At 45.6% G+C, this 18,876-nt stretch overlaps 2 protein-coding genes across 2 annotated transcripts in view; one reads left to right on the top strand and one right to left on the bottom strand.

The window, feature by feature from the left end:
- Positions 1-959: 959 nt before the first annotated feature.
- On the top strand, positions 960-4,765 carry RBM15B (RNA binding motif protein 15B). Its single transcript, XM_053721063.1, has one exon. The coding sequence runs from the start codon at positions 1,006-1,008 to the stop codon at positions 3,169-3,171; it is 2,166 nt and encodes a 721-aa protein (XP_053577038.1). The 5' UTR covers positions 960-1,005; the 3' UTR covers positions 3,172-4,765.
- A 5,239-nt stretch (positions 4,766-10,004) lies between these two features.
- The window catches only part of DCAF1 (DDB1 and CUL4 associated factor 1), a 638,093-nt gene continuing 629,221 nt past the window's right edge, over positions 10,005-18,876 (bottom strand). Inside the window, exon 24 of the mRNA XM_053721062.1 lies at positions 10,005-11,100. Within this exon, the coding sequence (XP_053577037.1) occupies positions 11,042-11,100 (59 nt within the window). The 3' untranslated portion in view covers positions 10,005-11,041. The remainder of the gene's footprint in view (positions 11,101-18,876) is intronic.

An 18,876-nucleotide genomic window follows, 5' to 3' on the forward strand; every position in this document is an offset into this window, starting at 1 on the left:
CTCTATTGTGCTTAAAGGGACACTGAACCCAAATTTTTTCTTTTGTAATTCAGAAAGAGCATTCAACTTTAAGCAACTTTCTAATTTATTCCTATTATCAATTTTTCTTCGTTCTCTTGCTATCATTATTTGAAAAATAAGGCATCTAAGCTTTTTTTGGTTTCAGTACTCTGGACAGCACTTTTTTATTGGTGGATGAATTTATCCACCAATCAGCAAGGACAACCCAGGTTGTTCACCAAAAATGGGCCGGCATCTAAACTTACATTCTTGCATTTCAAATAAAGATACCAAGAGAATGAAGAAAATCTGATAATAGGAGTAAATTAGAAAGTTGCTTAAAATTTCATGCTGAATCTGAATCACGAAAGAAAATTTTTGGGTACAGTGTCCCTTTAACATCTCTCCATGCAGGAGTTTTTTTTTGTATTTTTTTTTTTATCTTTGGGCCCTTAATGGTATTACTGCCTTGTGTAGTGAACTCATTATTAAGGCATTGACACAATAAGGATTTAAAGTCGGTTTCTCAGCTCTAACAATATCTGCTGAACACAACTGTAGGAATAATGGCGTTTGCTATTAGGAACTACTTTATTTACTAATGCAGGACCCTCATGAAGCAATAAACAATCAATTTATAAAGGTCATTATCACGGCAGACTGTGCACTTGTAGGTGTGGGTGCTAATGGCGCCAGTAGAGTCAATAACAAAAATAATAACAGACCCATAGACATGCATTTCATATAAAAACAGCGGAGCTTCTTATTACAAAGGGAAATGGGGTATACGCGCCCCGCCTTCTCTATTTAAATTTAAAAGGTTTAAGGCCCTTTCCCATTTGACATCATCAACTGTGCCCCACCTCCTGTCTAATGACGCTACTCATTGATGACGTCCTGAGGTCACGTGCAGTGTGTCGGGCGCCCCCTGATGACGCCACCATCCCTCCCCGCACTCATTGTGTAAGATGGCCGCTGCACGCTGATCCCGCCCCGCCCGGAGCCATGAAGCGCCAGAGCGAGCGCGGGGAGTCCAGCCCTGGCAGAGCCAAGAGAGCCCGTGAACGGCGTGAGGCGCGGCGGGAGCGGCCTAGTCAGTCCTCGTCCTCCTCTTCTTCCTCCCGCCGCCCCAGGCCGCTACTCCTGCCTTCCTCCCCCGAACCTCCGGGCCTGGAGTACAAGACGCTGCTGGTCAGTAATCTGAGTTCGGCTCTGCCGGACGCTCTGCTAGAGGACGGGCTGTTCCGCCACTTCCAGCGCTTCGGGGATATTAGCGTGAAACTTTCCCACACCCCTGAGCTGGGCCGCGTGGCCTACATCAACTTCCGCCGGCCCGCCGAAGCTCGCCAGGCCCGCCACGCTAAGCTGCGCCCACTGCTCTATGACAGACCGCTGCGTATAGAGCCAGTGTTCACCCAGCAACCGGCTCGTCGCCCCGAGACCACACCTCTGGCACTGAGCACGTTGCCCGGCTACCCAAGGTCTCCGTCCCCCAGGCATGTTCTGCTACCACCCTCCATCAGTTCTGGAGATGGCTACTACAACTTATTTGAGGAGAGGAGCCGGGGGACAACATATGGCACAAGTAGCAAGGAAGAGGAACAGTTGGCACCAGAGGACGACCACCGGGCAACTCGCAATCTCTTCATAGGCAACCTGGACCATGCAGTCTCCGAAATTGACTTGAGACGGGCATTTGACAAGTATGGACCCATAGAGGAAGTAGTGATGAAGCGACCAGCAAGGGGTCAAGGGGCAGCATATGCTTTTTTGAAATTTCAGAACTTGGATATGGCACACAGAGCCAAATTGGGCATGAGTGGTAGGCTTCTGGGACGTAACGCCATAAAAATAGGCTATGGAAAGCCAAACCCCAGCACCAGACTGTGGGTGGGTGGGTTGGGTCCCAGTACTTCATTGGCAGCACTAGCACGAGAGTTTGACAGATTTGGAAGTATCCGTACAGTGGATTATGTTAAAGGAGACAGCTTTGCATACATACAGTATGAGAGCTTGGATGCAGCGCAGGCTGCCTGCACACAGATGAGGGGCTTTCCTCTTGGGGACCGTAGGCTAAGGGTGGACTTTGCAAAAGTGACGCCAGAAGAAGCTGCTGCAGCTGCGTCACGCTATGCTCCTTTGCAGACTACTCCATACCCTCTGCCCCTACCCTATGAGCTTCTGCAATCTGAGGTGTATGGCCGCCATAGAGCAGCACTGGAACCGGACCTAAGGGTCAGAGATAGGACACCCCCACACCTGTTGTACTCAGATAGGGAGAAACCCTTTGTAGAAGCTGGGTGGCTAAATTCTGAGAGACGGAGTGCTGGGCAGCGGGTGAGAAGCAGAAGTGGGGACCGTGGTGGGGGTGGAGGGAGCAGCTCTAAGACACGAGAGGAGAGGCGGAGAAGGCGTAGTTTGTCTGGGGATAGGGGGAGAAGCAGAGCAGAAAGGAGCCCTGATCGCCCTAGGAGGCAGTCCCCAGATAGAGACCCTGGCACTCCACCTACGCCTCAACACAACCACCGAGCCCCATCTCAGGATAAACCCCGACCGCCTACCCCTGATCCACCACAGCCCCGCAGGAATCACCACCCCAGACCCCCAGAACCTCCCGCAGATAGACAGTCCCCAGTAGGAGAGAAAGGAAGGACGCTGCCGCCTACCTGGTGTGGGCACCTGGTACTAAAGAACAGCTGCTTCCCCACATACTTGCACTTCCTAGAGGGTGACCGTGATATACCAGCCGCCCTTCTCAGAGACCGCACTGTACCTGGTGGGGGGAACTTATCACAGCTTAAGATTGCTCAGAGGCTCAGACTAGACCAACCCAAGCTAGAGGAGGTAACCCGTCGGGTGAGGGCTGGTAACAGTGGGGGTTATGCTGTGCTTCTTGCCGTCCAAGCACCACAGACTGAAGGATTATTACCAGGAGAACCTGGTCTACAGAAACGCTTGCTAAGGAACCTGGTATCCTACCTAAAACAAAAGCAAGCGGCTGGTGTCATCAGTTTGCCTGTGGGAGGGGGCACCAAAGGAAGAGACCCCAGTGGCATGCTGTATGCATTCCCACCATGTGACTTTCACCAATTATACCAGCAGCTTGCCCAGCGTACTGTGGGAAAGTTGGAAGAACACATGATTATTGTGCTGGTGAAAGATGGCGCTTAATCTAGGTTTAACTGCGCCCAATAATGCCCTCAGACTGTCATGCCCATTTTGTCCTCTCTCTGTTATGGTTTTCATCTATGGGGAGGGATGGGTAACCCACTGTATCCTGGAAATGCCTATAACAAGCTCTTCAGTGCATTGAAGGCCTATTCAGCATGCAGTGGGTTAAAGGTAACATAGCAACACTTAATATTTCTAATGTCACTGGTAGTAATTATAGCCCTTAAATAGTAAAGTCCTATCCTGGCTTCTAGTATCTGAGTTGAGTGACTGATATATAATTAGCTGAATTTCCCCAATAACTTTGCTGCCAGACAGATGTGTTTTATTATTTTACCCTTATTTCTGCTCCCTTTTGCAGAGACCCTAATGTCATTGTGTTTTTGGGTGGGTGATGGTGGTGTTTGAAGAGGGGGTGTTGTTGTGTTTTTAGGTTTGGGTGCCTGTGTTGTTCTGGAGTCTTCATTAGTGGAAGGGTCCCCAGAGTGCCTTATGTCCATGTGACTTTAAAGCTATGTGCTGTCACTGTACGTTGTCATTGTGTGTCCCCCTGGTGGCTGCATATGGAGGGGGCAGGGATGTGCTTAGCAGAACCCTAGGGTCTGATTAGTAGTGTGCAAGCTCCCTGTTTTTAACCAGATGCAACCTCTAGGGATCCACCCCAGCTCGTTATTTCTACTTAATTAAGTTTTATTTGTGCTTTGAATGAGGGGATTGTTATTACCACTCCCTGAAAGCTAGAATGTTCTTGTAGGTAGTGAGACAGAGTACCTGCTTCCCTGTCTGTAGGCAACAAAGAGATCCTAATGTGACATTGGCAATGTTTATATTTGAATTGTATACTAGCGGAGTAAGGTTGACTTTAGGGCAATATTTGCATATAGATACATTGTAGGTTTCATACAAATATCTGACTTCCTGGCCTGTGTAGTCACTTGGAGCTGTTGCCTGATGGTTCCTTTCCTATTAGAATGGTTAATTCATTAAGTGGACATTGTACTCATTTTTCCCTTTTTGTAAAATACATTTCAGAATGTATTAATGTTTTGAAGTATTTAGGCCTCTTTCTTATAAATTAACCTCTTAAGGACATGACAGAATTTTTCAGTCATAAAACAATTGAGCAAACTGAAAGCTGTGTCCTTAAAGGGTTAACGCACATAGCTGTGTAAAGTCTCTCCCAACCAATAAACTACAAATATATATATATATATTTTTTTTTTTCTTCCAAGTTTCAATTGAAACCCAGCTTTGTCTCACTTTCATGCAAGAATATTTTCCAGCATTTTTAATTGCAAATCTTTTATAAATGTGCTAATTTGAGTACAATGTTCATTTAACCAGTTGACCATCACAAAAGTTAAGCAATGCCTGCAGCTGTATTGTCCTATGGGTCCCTCTGCTATGTAGAAAATACAATTTCACATCAGGATCCCTTTACCACTCCCAGAAGGGTCATGCTGTATTTGAAACTGCTTATATCCTTTTGTATGCAGGCATGTATAATGCTCAAACTCTACCTGTTGGTCACACATCTATATAGAAATGTAATAGTTATTCAGAAAAGCAGATCTATAAAGTGCATACCCTTTCAGACTATGTCCTATATAACTTAATACATCCACTCTTTGGCATTTGAATATAACGAAATCATGTCTAGTTTTATACATCTGTTAGTGGTACTAGATAATATACAGGCTGAACATTGTAAGTATACACAAGCAGCCCAGTTCTCATAGAAACATACAGAAGTATAATCTTTTAGTTCTTAAAAGGTCAACTAGTCGCTGCCAAAACGCAAAGGGATAAAACTCCTAGAGCCACAGTTCTGTTAAAGGGACAAAAAGCAGCACAGAATTTTTTTTTTTTATGCATTTTGCTTGTCTTTATTAACCCCCCACAATGGGCTTGAAGGGATGCTAAACCCAAATTTTTCCTTTCATGATTCGGATAGAGCATGCAATTTTAAGCCACTTTCTAATTTACTCTTTTTCTTTGTTCTCTTAGCATCTTTATTTGAGAAAGCTGGGGTGGAAGCTTAGGAGCCGGCCCATTTTAGGTTTTGCACCTGCTGATTGGTGGCTAAATGTAGCCACCAATCAGCAAGCACTATCCAGGGTACTGAACCAAAAATGGGCTGGCTCCTAGGCTTTCATCACTGCTTTTTCAAATAAAGATACCAAAAGAACAAAGAAATTGATATGAGTAAATTAGAGTGGCTTAAAATTGCATACTCTATCCGAATCATGAAAGGAAAAATTTGGGTTTAGCATCCCTTTAAGCACATTAAAGTCAGCTCTGGCTGTATATGTCAGGTTATTGACTCAGTTGCTGTGTTCCTGTCCACAGCTGACTTTAAACTTTGATTACCCCCTGCATAGGCTTAACATTCAGCAGTGCAATCAAATGCTCAAAAACAGAACATTTTCATTGTAACTTTATATCCCTTTAAAGGGACACTGAACCCAAATTTTGTCTGTCGTGATTCAGATAGAGCATGCAATTTTAAGCAACTTTCTAATTTACTCCTATTAAATTTTTATTCTCTTGGTATCTTTATTTGAAATTCAAGAATGTAAGTTTAGATGCCCGACCATTTTTCGTGAACAACCTGGGTTGTTCTTGCTGATTGGTGGATAAATTCATCCACCAATAAACAAGTGCTGTCCAGTGTCCTGAACCAAAAATATCTCAGGTGCCATTTTCAAATAGATAACAAGAGAACAAAGAAAAACATAATTGGAGTAAATTAGAAAGATGCTTAAAATTGCATGGTTTATCTGAATCACGAAAGAAAAAATTTGGGTTCAGTGTCCCTTTTAAGCAAGTTTACATATGAAGTTTCTAATTACATTAATGTGCTACTCTTGTATGGTGAGTGTTTGCTAAGGATTTTTCTTTTCATTTTAAAGTTTCAAATGTTTTTTGTACTCAATTCAAAAATGTCATTTAAATTATTTGTTGCAACTTTTTTTTTTTTCAAATCTCCATGTGCTATCCTACATTACAGTATACAGACCTGCATAAGTTACTGAACACAAGTAGGATTGCCGAAAATTAAAAAAAAAAAAATGCAGACTAGAAATGCATTGCCTGAGGGAAGGGATCCGCTTGTCTTTGAAAGGCTGTACTGAATTTTTGCTGTATACAAATCAATTTCAATGTTTTTTTTTTTTACGTTTGTCATCTGACTGTAGATAATGGGAATTGCTGACCTTTTTGGGTGCTGGGGGGTTAATGTGCGCTTTCTATTTCCTTGGAAGGCTTAGGTTTTAAATAATTGTAATTAGTTTGAATTGTATACTCAGAGCAGACTGTTTAATGAAATGAAGAGATTTCAAGCTGTTGATGAATATATATATATATATATATAAAAAATCAGCCCCCATTCTCACTGACCACAATCTATCATTAAAAAAAACCACACACAAATCTGTAGTTTCTATACTAGTGGGTTTTGGATATTTTTAATCTTCAATGGGTTTGATAACAAGAAAACACTGCTGAGTTATTGTGCTTAAAGGGACAGTCTAGGCCAAAATAAACTTTCATGATTCAGATAGAGCATGTAATTTTAAACAATTTTCCAATTTACTTTTATCACCAATTTTGCTTTGTTCTCTTGGTATTCTTAGTTGAAAGCTTAACCTAGGAGGTTCATATGCTAATTTCTTAGACCTTGAAGCCCACCTCTTTCAGATTGCATTTTAACAGTTTTTCACAACTAGAGGGTGTTATCTATATGAAATATGTGAACTAACACTGTGCTCGTGCACGTGAAGTAATCTGGGAGCAGGCACTGATTGGCTAGACTGCAAGTCTGACAAAAGAACTGAAAAAAGGGGCAGTTTGCAGAGGCTTAGATACAAGATAATCACAGAGGTTAAAAGTATATTATTATAACTGTGTTGGTTATGCAAAACTAGGAAATGGGTAATAAAGGGATTATCTATCTTTTAAAACAATCAAAATTCTGGTGTAGACTGTCCCTTTAACTGTTAAAGGGATATAAAACCCAAACAATTCAGGTAAAACATAACATTTTAAACAACTTTCCAATTTACTTTTATGATCAAATTTTTGTTTTCTTGTTATCCTTAGTTGAAAAGCAGGGATGAAAGTTCATGAGCATGCATGTGTCTTTTTCAGTTTTGCAACAATGCTATACACTAGCAAGAGCACTAGATGGCAGTACTTTTTCAAGCATGTGTAACTTACCTATTAGATATCTCTTTAACAAAGAATATCACAAGAACAAAGTTTGATAATGTTAGTAAATTGGAAACATTTTTTAAAATTGTATTCATCTGAATTATGAAATACAAATTGGGTTTCATGTCCCTTTAACTTTTCAGTTTTCTATTTTTGCTCTTGTTGGGAGTTAAACTTTTTTTTTATAAAAACCAAAGAGCAGAAAATGTGGTTGCTTTTATTTCCCAATTAGTGAGGGAAACAGTAGTTTTTCATGAGCCAGGCAAATCCATCTCTCAGTTCCCAATGAACTGATAGGCTTATTTATATTTGAATACATTGTATGATCTGAAGTTTAGTAAATGTACAGCGTATGCAGTATTGTGATGAGTAAGATCTGCGATTGATCAGGGTATATTTTTGGCTGTGCCATAGTAAGGTGTGCAGTTTATGTATATCCTGTGCTTGTGAATTAGATAAGGGCAGGATTTTGGTGCTTCAGGATACGAGACTAAACTTGTTAAAAGAGCAGATTTGTGCAAGAAAATAAACGCGTCATTTCTTTGTTTCACACATGTATCTGCTGTGATCCATCTTTCTCCCAGCACAGTGATTTAGCTGTAAACCATCATTGTAGCAGGGAAACATTATGCAAATACACACCAGGATATGTCAGTGCCAGCACGCTCCCACCTACAGCGCAATTAGACATTCTATTTTAATAAGGTTTTGCAACGGTCACCAATATATTTCTAATGTTCTGTTTGCTTGTAAACTATCTCAGCTTTGCTTTTATGATGTTCCCACCAACTATTTATATTTATCAAAAGCTTTATTGGAAACAAGGGAGTGTGTACCCAGAGTTCAAACAGGGTCAGCAATTTATTATCTTCTCTGGAGGAAAGCCACCCTTTTCTTATCACAGAAATGAATCGTTTTACTGAATTTTCCTTGGTTAACTTAGTCAGATCCCATTAACTAATTGCTAAATCCTGATATAGTGCAAGGATAGACACCATTAAAGGGATACTAAACCCACATTTTTTTCCTTTCATGATTTAGATAGCTGCTTAAAATTGCATGCACTAATTTACTTCTATTAATTTTTCTTTGTTCTCTTGCTATCTTTATTTAAAAAAGCAGGAATAAAAGCTTTGGAGCCGGCCCATTTTAGGTTGAGAACCTGAGTTGCACTGGCTGATTGGATGGCTAAATGCAGGCACCAATCAGCAAGCCCTATCCTGGGTATTGAACAAAAAAAAATAGGCTGGCTCCAAAGTTTTTATCCCTGCCTTTTCAAATAAAGATAGCAAGAGAACAAACAAATTAATAGGAGTAAATTAGAAAGTTGCTTAAAATTGCTGCTCTATCTGAATCATGAAAGAAAAAAAAAAATTGGGTTTATTATCCCATTAAGACCTTAACAGAGGTGTGGAAGACCAAATGCAACTTTAAAGGGACACTAAACCCCAAATTGTTCTTTCATGATTCATATAGTGAATACAATTTTAAACAGCATTCCAATTTACTTCTATTATCTAATTTGCTTAATTCTTTAGATATCCTTTGTTAAATAAATAGCAATGCACATGGGTGAGCCAATCACAAGAGGCATCTATGTGCAGCCACCAATCAGCAGCTACTAAGCCTATCTAGATATGCTTTTCAGCAAAGGATATCAGGAGAATGAAGCAAATTAGATAATAGAAGTAAATCAGAAGATTGTTTAAAAATGCGTGCTCTTTCTAAATCATGAAAGAAAACATTTGGGTTTCATGTCCCTTTAATGATTTAGACATAGAAGTGGATTAAACATTGCATGCTATTAAAACTACTTTTGGTATCCTTTGTTGAATGTCAAATGTACATCTCCTCAGCAGTAACAAAGCACTACTGAGAGCTAGCTGGCTACACACGTTTTTGTCTTATCATGGCTCACTAGATGCGATTAGCTGGCTCCCACTAGTGCATTGCTGCACTGCAAGAGTTAAACAGTTATATGTAAGCTATAGTGCACTAATAAAATGCTCGAACATAGAACAATTTCTTTTTTGTACTTTTCTATCCCTTTTGAATGCCAGTAACAGGACGGGGTTTGAGGATACATCCATATTCTGCACCACCCACTGGTCACATGTCCTCAAGTCTTGTTCTGCAGACCCAGGCAGCCTGCCCCTAAATGTATCACGGGTATAAAGATTGAAATGGGTTTGTTCTGTTATTGTAACTGCTGAATTCTGTGGTCAAAATGTGCTGGTTCTAGTTCAACTGCTTTTTATGTGCCTAATTATTTGCTTTGCAAAATGTCTTAATGTTTTAGTTTAGAAAACATATTGCATCAATATTGTGTAAGCTGTCCTTGTAACTCTTATCCAAAGAGCTTTTTTTGTACCACTGTTTTGCCCACACAATGCTGCTGTTATTTGTTCCCCTTGCGTAAAGCAGCGGGGAGACTGAAATAAAGGTTCCCAACTTACAACAAAAAAAAAAAGTAACCTAGCCCTGGAATGTGGTGCAATGTTTTAATTCCAGTTTTGGAGCAGCGGTAAAGCCAGAACAGAGAGAGAATGGGTTGAGAGGATGTTTAGTCTCCATATGTAATATTTTGCCCTCACTAAACAATAAAAAAAAAAGACACACAGTGACCTTTTTGTTTTATTTTTTAAATAAATACACTTTACATGAAAAGAAAAATCTCTGACCTGTGACTTCGACTCAAAACATAAAAACAAAGTTGGGAAATGGTGGGGAGCGGGTGTGATGTACAATTATGGGCTGAGTACCACAAACTCATGGCTACAATCCAGGACGGGGGGCTGGCCACTGATAGAAAATGAGCTATTTCAGGTCTTTCCAGTGCTGGTTTAATAGCCAGAATCCTGACTAATACCATAAACCAAACACTTTTGTGCTTTGGGTGCAACAGAAAATTGGGGCCTAAGGTAAAAACCACACAAGCTCCCGGTGCATCACTTCCTGTCACTAAAAGGAAAAAAAAAGAGTCAATATTGGCTTAAGCTAAAACATTACCACTGACATAAGGGAGGCCAGGAAACAATAATTCTGACACTGAGTTAATACACATAATGGCAGGTGGATACAGGCTCAGGACAACCTTCCTCTCAAAGATTGTTGATCTAGCATTTCCGCAGAGCAGTCCTCCAAAATGAAGAACCTGTTTGGCATCCTCTGTCCTTTCTTGGTTTTAAACACTCAATGCATAAAGAAACTAAGTTTCCCATTGAATATATTACAGTTTTATCATAAAAATACTTTCCTGACCAAAGTTAAGAAAAACATTGTTTACATCCATTTGTGTAAAAAAAAAAAATATCAAAGCACAAGATGTGTTTAAAAAAAAAAAAAAAAAAATTGCTTTGCTGGAGGAGGGGCATGGCCCGATACTGAATATTTTTGGTCTATTTTTTATCTTTTATTATAAAACTAATTTTTATTTAAGAGCTTTGTACAAAGAAAGTGTCCATCTTGGTGTTCCTGGGGGCAACACACAGCTCCCATTTAAAAAATAAATTTTGCAGTGTGAGACAATTTGCCAGAGGTTAAGTCCCCTTTAATATCACACTGTCCCCTCCTAATGCATAGCACACGCAACACTAGCCTTTATGTGCTCTGATCATCACTGATTTGTCCCACAATTACATCTTGCAAGAAAACCAAATTATTCATTCAGTGCCAGGATAATGTCATCTTCTAGGTCGGAGTTGTCTGAGCTGTCCGCTGTAGAGAAAAGCAAAAAGTAAGAGTTAAGGTAGGTCAGAGAGATTGCTCATTCACAGATTACACACTAGAGATAATGCAATAGATACTTCAAGCAAAAACCATTTCAGAATGCATAGACATGATAAAAGAAGCTGGAAAAAAGTGTGTTGCAATGTATCAAATATGCTTACATTTTGGGGATGTTGAATAAATGTCTGCATGGTGCTGGGGAGAGAAGCTAACACATTAGCAGTCAGCATGCTTGGTTTATAGGGACCATCTAGCAGTGTGTGTGCAAAGTCTGAGGTGGGTGTGTTTGTTTACTCTAAGTGGGCATATGACAGTGCAGTCTATAGGGGAGCTGTCTCAGCAGTGCGTGACTGCAGTTTATAGGGGTGCTGTCTCAGTAGTGTGTGTCACAGTGCAGTCTATAGGGGAGCTGTCACACAAGTGTGTGTGACTGCAGTTTATAGAGGAGCTGTCAGTAGTGCGTGACTGCAGTCTATAGGGGAGCTGACTCAGCAGTGCGTATGACTGCAGTCTATAGGGGAGCTGACTCAGCTGTGCGTATGACTGCAAATTATAGGGGAGCTGTCTCAGCTGTGCGTATGACTGCAAATTATAGGGGAGCTGTCTCAGCTGTGCGTATGACTGCAGTTTATAGGGGAGCTGTCTCAGCAGTGCGTGTGACTGCAGTCTAGGGGAGCTGTCTCAGCAGTGCGTGTGACTGCAGTTTATAGGGGAGCCGTCTCAGCACTGCGTGTGACAGTGCACTCTATAAGGGAGCTGTCTCAGCAGTGCGTGTGACTGCAGTCTATAGGGGAGCTGTCTCAGCAGTGCGTGTCACAGTGCAGTCTATAGGGGAGCTCTCCCAGCTATGTGTGCGACAGTGCAGTCTATAGGGGAGCTGTCTCAGCAGTGCGTGTCACAGTGCAGTTTATAGGGGAGCTGTCTCAGCAGTGCGTGTGACAGTGCAGTCTATAGGGGAGCTGTCTCAGCAGTGCGTGTCACAGTGCAGTTTATAGGGGAGCTGTCTCAGCAGTGCGTGTCACAGTGCAGTCTATAGGGGAGCTGTCTCAGCAGTGCGTGTCACAGTGCAGTCTATAGGGGAGCTGTCTCAGCAGTGCGTGTCACAGTGCAGTTTATAGGGGAGCTGTCTCAGCAGTGCGTGTGACAGTGCAGTCTATAGGGGAGCTGTCTCAGCAGTGCGTATGACCGCAGTTTATAGGGGAGGTGTCTCAGCAGTGCGTCACAGTGCAGTCTATAGGGAGGTGTCTCAGCAATGCGTGTGACAGTGCAGTCTATAGGGAGGTGTCTCAGTAGTGCGTGACTGCAGTCTATAGGGAGCTGTCTCAGTAGTGCATGTGACTGCAGTTTATAGGGGAGCTGTCTCAGCAGTGCGTGTGACTGCAGTTTATAGGGGAGCTCTTCCAGCTATGCGTGCGACAATGCAGTCTATAGGGGAGCTGTCTCAGCAGTGCATGTGACTGCAGTTTATAGGGGAGCTGTCTCAGCAGTGCGTGTGACTGCAGTTTATAGGGGAGCTGTCTCAGCAGTGCGTGTGACTGCAGTCTATAGGGGAGCTCTCCCAGCTATGCGCGTGACAGTGCAGTCTATAAGGGAGCTGTCTCAGCAGTGCGTGTGACAATGCAGTCTATAGAGGAGCTCTCCCAGCATGTGTGTGCGACAGTGAAGTCTATAGGGGAGCTGTCTCAGCAGTGCGTGTGACTGCAAATTATAGGGGAGCTGTCTCAACAGTGCTTATGACTGCAGTTTATAGGGGAGCTGTCTCAGTAGTGCGTGTGACAGTGCAGTCTAAAGGGAGCTGTCTCAGCAGTGCGTGTGACTGCAGTCTATAGGGGAGCTGTCTCAGCAGTGCGTGTCACAGTGCAGTCTATAGGGGAGCTCTCCCAGCTATGCGTGCGACAGTGCAGTCTATAAGGGAGCTGTCTCAGCAGTGGGTGCGACAGTGCAGTCTATAAGGGAGCTGTCTCAGCAGTGGGTGTGACAGTGCAGTCTATAAGGAAGCTGTCTCAGCAGTGCATGTGACAGTGCAGTCTATAGGGGAGCTGTCTCAGCAGTGCGTGTGACAGTGCAGTCTATAGGGGAGCTGTCTCAAAAGTGCATATGACTGCAGTTTATAGGGGCGCTGTCTCAGCAGTGCGAGTGACAGTGAAGTCTAAAGGGGAGCTGTCTCAAAAGTGCGTGTGACTGCAAATTATAGGGGAGCGGTCTCAGCAATGTGTGTGACTGCAGTTTATAGGGGAGCTGTCTCAGCAGTGCGTGTGACTGCAGTTTATAGGGGAGCTGTCTCAGCAGTGCGTATGACTGCAGTTTATAGGGGAGCTCTCCCAGCTATGCGTGCAACAGTGCAGTCTATAGGGGAGCTGTCTCAGCAGTGCGTGTGACTGCAGTCTATAGGGGAGCTGTCTCAGCAGTGCGTGTGACTGCAGTTTATAGGGGAGCTCTCCCAGCTATGCGTGTGACAGTGCAGTCTATAGGGGAGCTGTCTCAGCAGTGCATGTGACAGTGCAGTCTATAGGGGAGCTGTCTCAGCAGTGCGAGTGACAGTGAAGTCTAAAGGGGAGCTGTCTCAAAAGTGCGTATGACTGCAGTTTATAGGGGAGCTGTCTCACCAGTGCGTGTGACTGCAAATTATAGGGGAGCTGTCTCAGCAATGCGTGACTGCAAATTATAGGGGAGCTGTCTCAGCAGTGCTTATGACTGCAGTTTATAGGGGAGCTGTCTCAGCATTGCCTGTGACTGCAGTTTATAGGGGAGCCGTCTCAGCAGTGCGTGTGACAGTGCAGTCTAAAGGGAGCTGTCTCAGCAGTGCGAGTGACAGTGAAGTCTAAAGGGGAGCAGTCTCAGAAGTGCGTGTCACAGTGCAGTTTATAGGGGAGCTCAGTAGTGCGCGTGACAGTGCAGTCTATAGGGGAGCTGTCTCAGCAGTGCATGTGACTGCAGTTTATAGGGGAGCTGTCTCAGTAGTGCGTGACTGCAGTCTATAGGGGAGCTGTCTCAGTAGTGCGTGACTGCAGTCTATAGGGGAGCTGTCTCAGTAGTGCATGTGACTGCAGTTTATAGGGGAGCTGTCTCAGCAGTGCGTGTGACTGCAGTTTATAGGGGAGCTCTCCCAGCTATGCGTGCAACAGTGCAGTCTATAGGGGAGCTGTCTCAGCAGTGCATGTGACTGCAGTCTATAGGGGAGCTGTCTCAGCAGTGCGTGACTGCAGTCTATAGGGGAGCTGTCTCAGCAGTGCGTATGACTGCAGTTTATAGGGGAGCTGTCTCAGCAGTGCGTATGACTGCAGTTTATAGGGGAGCTGTCTCAGCAGTGCGTGTGACTGCAGTCTATAGGGGAGCTGTCTCAGCAGTGCGTGTGACTGCAGTTTATAGGGGAGCTGTCTCAGCAGTGCGTATGACTGCAGTTTATAGGGGAGCTCTCCCAGCTATGCGTGCAACAGTGCAGTCTATAGGGGAGCTGTCTCAGCAGTGCATGTGACTGCAGTCTATAGGGGAGCTGTCTCAGCAGTGCGTGACTGCAGTTTATAGGGGAGCTGTCTCAGCAGTGCGTATGACTGCAGTTTATAGGGGAGCTGTCTCAGCAGTGCGTATGACTGCAGTTTATAGGGGAGCTGTCTCAGCAGTGCGTGTGACTGCAGTTTATAGGGGAGCTATGCGTGCAACAGTGCAGTCTATAGGGGAGCTGTCTCAGCAGTGCATGTGACTGCAGTCTATAGGGGAGCTGTCTCAGCAGTGCGTGTGACTGCAGTTTATAGGGGAGCTGTCTCAGCAGTGTGTATGACTGCAGTTTATAGGGGAGCTCTCCCAGCTATGCGTGCAACAGTGCAGTCTATAGGGGAGCTGTCTCAGCAGTGCATGTGACTGCAGTCTATAGGGGAGCTGTCTCAGCAGTGCGTGACTGCAGTTTATAGGGGAGCCGTCTCAGCAGTGCGTATGACTGCAGTTTATAGGGGAGCTCTCCCAGCTATGCGTGCAACAGTGCAGTCTATAGGGAGCTGTCTCAGCAGTGCTTGTGACAGTGCAGTCTATAGGGGAGCTGTCTCAGTAGTGCGTGACTGCAGTCTATAGGGGAGCTGTCTCAGTAGTGCGTGACTGCAGTCTATAGGGGAGCTGTCTCAGCAGTGCGTGACTGCAGTCTATAGGGGAGCTGTCTCAGCAGTGTGTGTGACTGCAGTTTATAGGGGAGCTCTCCCAGCTATGCGTGTGACAGTGCAGTCTATAGAGGAGCTCTCCCAGCATGTGTGTGCGATAGTGAAGTCTATAGGGGAGCTATCTCAACAGTGCTTATGACTGCAGTTTATAGGGGAGCCGTCTCAGCAGTGCGTGTGACAGTGAAGTCTATATGGGAGCTCTCCCAGCTATGCGTGCGACAGTGCAGTCTATAAGGGAGCTGTCTCAGCAGTGCGTGCAACAGTGCAGTCTATAGGGGAACTCTCCCAGCTATGCGTGCGACAGTGCAGTCTATAGGGGAGCTGTCTCAGCAGTGCGTGTGACAGTGCAGTCTATAGGGGAGCTGTCTCAGCAGTGCGTGTGACAGTGCAGTCTATAGGGGAGCTGTCTCAGCAGTGCATGTGACTGCAGTTTATAGGTAAGTTGTCTCAGTAGTGCGTGACTGCAGTCTATAGGGGAGCTGTCTCAGCAGTGCGTATGACTGCAGTTTATAGGGGAGCTCTCCCAGCTATGCGTGTGACAATGCAGTCTATAGAGGAGCTCTCCCAGCATGTGTGTGCGACAGTGAAGTCTATAGGGGAGCGTATGACTGCAGTGTATAGGGGAGCTGTCTCAGCAGTGCGTGTGACTGCAAATTATAGGGGAGCTCTCCCAGCTATGCGTGCAACAGTGCAGTCTATAGGGGAGCTGTCTCAGCAGTGCATGTGACTGCAAATTATAGGGGAGCAATCTCAACAGTGCTTATGACTGCAGTTTATAGGGGAGCCGTCTCAGCAGTGCGTGTGACAGTGAAGTCTATAAGGGAGCTGTCTCAGCAGTGCGTGTGACAGTGCAGTCTATAGGGGAACTCTCCCAGCTATGCGTGCGACAGTGCAGTCTATAGGGGAGCTGTCTCAGCAGTGCGTGTGACTGCAGTTTATAGGGGAGCTGTCTCAGCAGTGCGTGTGACTGCAGTTTATAGGGGAGCTGTCTCAGCAGTGCGTGTGACTGCAGTTTATAGGGGAGCTGTCTCAGCAGTGCGTATGACTGCAGTTTATAGGGGAGCTGTCTCAGCAGTGCGTGTGACTGCAGTTTATAGGGGAGCTGTCTCAGCAGTGCGTGTGACTGCAGTCTATAGGGGAGCTGTCTCAGCAGTGCGTGTGACTGCAGTTTATAGGGGAGCTCTCCCAGCTATGCGTGCAACAGTGCAGTCTATAGGGGAGCTGTCTCAGCAGTGCATGTGACTGCAGTCTATAGGGGAGCTGTCTCAGCAGTGCGTGACTGCAGTTTATAGGGGAGCTGTCTCAGCAGTGCGTGACTGCAGTTTATAGGGGAGCTGTCTCAGCAGTGCGTATGACTGCAGTTTATAGGGGAGCTGTCTCAGCAGTGCGTGTGACTGCAGTCTATAGGGGAGCTGTCTCAGCAGTGCGTGTGACTGCAGTTTATAGGGGAGCTGTCTCAGCAGTGCATGTGACTGCAAATTATAGGGGAGCAATCTCAACAGTGCTTATGACTGCAGTTTATAGGGGAGCCGTCTCAGCAGTGCGTGTGACAGTGAAGTCTATAAGGGAGCTGTCTCAGCAGTGCGTGTGACAGTGCAGTCTATAGGGGAACTCTCCCAGCTATGCGTGCGACAGTGCAGTCTATAGGGGAGCTGTCTCAGCAGTGCGTGTGACTGCAGTTTATAGGGGAGCTGTCTCAGCAGTGCGTGTGACTGCAGTTTATAGGGGAGCTGTCTCAGCAGTGCGTATGACTGCAGTTTATAGGGGAGCTGTCTCAGCAGTGCGTGTGACTGCAGTTTATAGGGGAGCTGTCTCAGCAGTGCGTGTGACTGCAGTCTATAGGGGAGCTGTCTCAGCAGTGCGTGTGACTGCAGTTTATAGGGGAGCTCTCCCAGCTATGCGTGCAACAGTGCAGTCTATAGGGGAGCTGTCTCAGCAGTGCATGTGACTGCAGTCTATAGGGGAGCTGTCTCAGCAGTGCGTGACTGCAGTTTATAGGGGAGCTGTCTCAGCAGTGCGTGACTGCAGTTTATAGGGGAGCTGTCTCAGCAGTGCGTGACTGCAGTTTATAGGGGAGCTGTCTCAGCAGTGCGTATGACTGCAGTTTATAGGGGAGCTGTCTCAGCAGTGCGTGTGACTGCAGTCTATAGGGGAGCTGTCTCAGCAGTGAGTGTGACTGCAGTTTATAGGGGAGCTGTCTCAGCAGTGCGTATGACTGCAGTTTATAGGGGAGCTCTCCCAGCTATGCGTGCAACAGTGCAGTCTATAGGGGAGCTGTCTCAGCAGTGCATGTGACTGCAGTCTATAGGGGAACTCTCCCAGCTATGCGTGGGACTGCAGTTTATAGGGGAGCTCTCCCAGCTATGCGTGCAACAGTGCAGTCTATAGGGGAGCTGTCTCAGCAGTGCATGTGACTGCAGTCTATAGGGGAGCTGTCTCAGCAGTGCGTGACTGCAGTTTATAGGGGAGCTGTCTCAGCAGTGCGTGGGACTGCAGTTTATAGGGGAGCTGTCTCAGCAGTGCGTATGACTGCAGTTTATAGGGGAGCTGTCTCAGCAGTGCGTGGGACTGCAGTTTATAGGGGAGCTCTCCCAGCTATGCGTGCAACAGTGCAGGCTATAGGGGAGCTGTCTCAGCAGTGCATGTGACTGCAGTCTATAGGGGAGCTGTCTCAGCAGTGCGTGACTGCAGTTTATAGGGGAGCCGTCTCAGCAGTGCGTATGACTGCAGTTTATAGGGGAGCTGTCTCAGTAGTGCGTGGGACTGCAGTTTATAGGGGAGCTCTCCCAGCTATGCGTGCAACAGTGCAGTCTATAGGGAGCTGTCTCAGCAGTGCTTGTGACAGTGCAGTCTATAGGGGAGCTGTCTCAGTAGTGCGTGACTGCAGTCTATAGGGGAGCTGTCTCAGTAGTGCGTGACTGCAGTCTATAGGGGAGCTGTCTCAGCAGTGTGTGTGACTGCAGTTTATAGGGGAGCTGTCTCAGCAGTGCGTGGGACTGCAGTTTATAGGGGAGCTCTCCCAGCTATGCGTGTGACAGTGCAGTCTATAGAGGAGCTCTCCCAGCATGTGTGTGCGATAGTGAAGTCTATAGGGGAGCTGTCTCAGCAGTGCGTGTGACTGCAAATTATAGGGGAGCTATCTCAACAGTGCTTATGACTGCAGTTTATAGGGGAGCCGTCTCAGCAGTGCGTGTGACAGTGAAGTCTATATGGGAGCTCTCCCAGCTATGCGTGCGACAGTGCAGTCTATAAGGGAGCTGTCTCAGCAGTGCGTGCGACAGTGCAGTCTATAGGGGAACTCTCCCAGCTATGCGTGCGACAGTGCAGTCTATAGGGGAGCTGTCTCAGCAGTGCGTGTGACAGTGCAGTCTATAGGGGAGCTGTCTCAGCAGTGCGTGTGACAGTGCAGTCTATAGGGGAGCTGTCTCAGCAGTGCATGTGACTGCAGTTTATAGGTAAGTTGTCTCAGTAGTGCGTGACTGCAGTCTATAGGGGAGCTGTCTCAGCAGTGCGTATGACTGCAGTTTATAGGGGAGCTGTCTCAGCAAGGCGTGTGACAGTGCAGTCTATAGGGATCTGTCTCAGCAGTGCATGTGACAGTGCAGTTTATAGGGGA

The sequence above is a fragment of the Bombina bombina genome, chromosome 7 (assembly GCF_027579735.1).
Source record: "Bombina bombina isolate aBomBom1 chromosome 7, aBomBom1.pri, whole genome shotgun sequence".
NCBI lineage: Eukaryota > Metazoa > Chordata > Amphibia > Anura > Bombinatoridae > Bombina > Bombina bombina.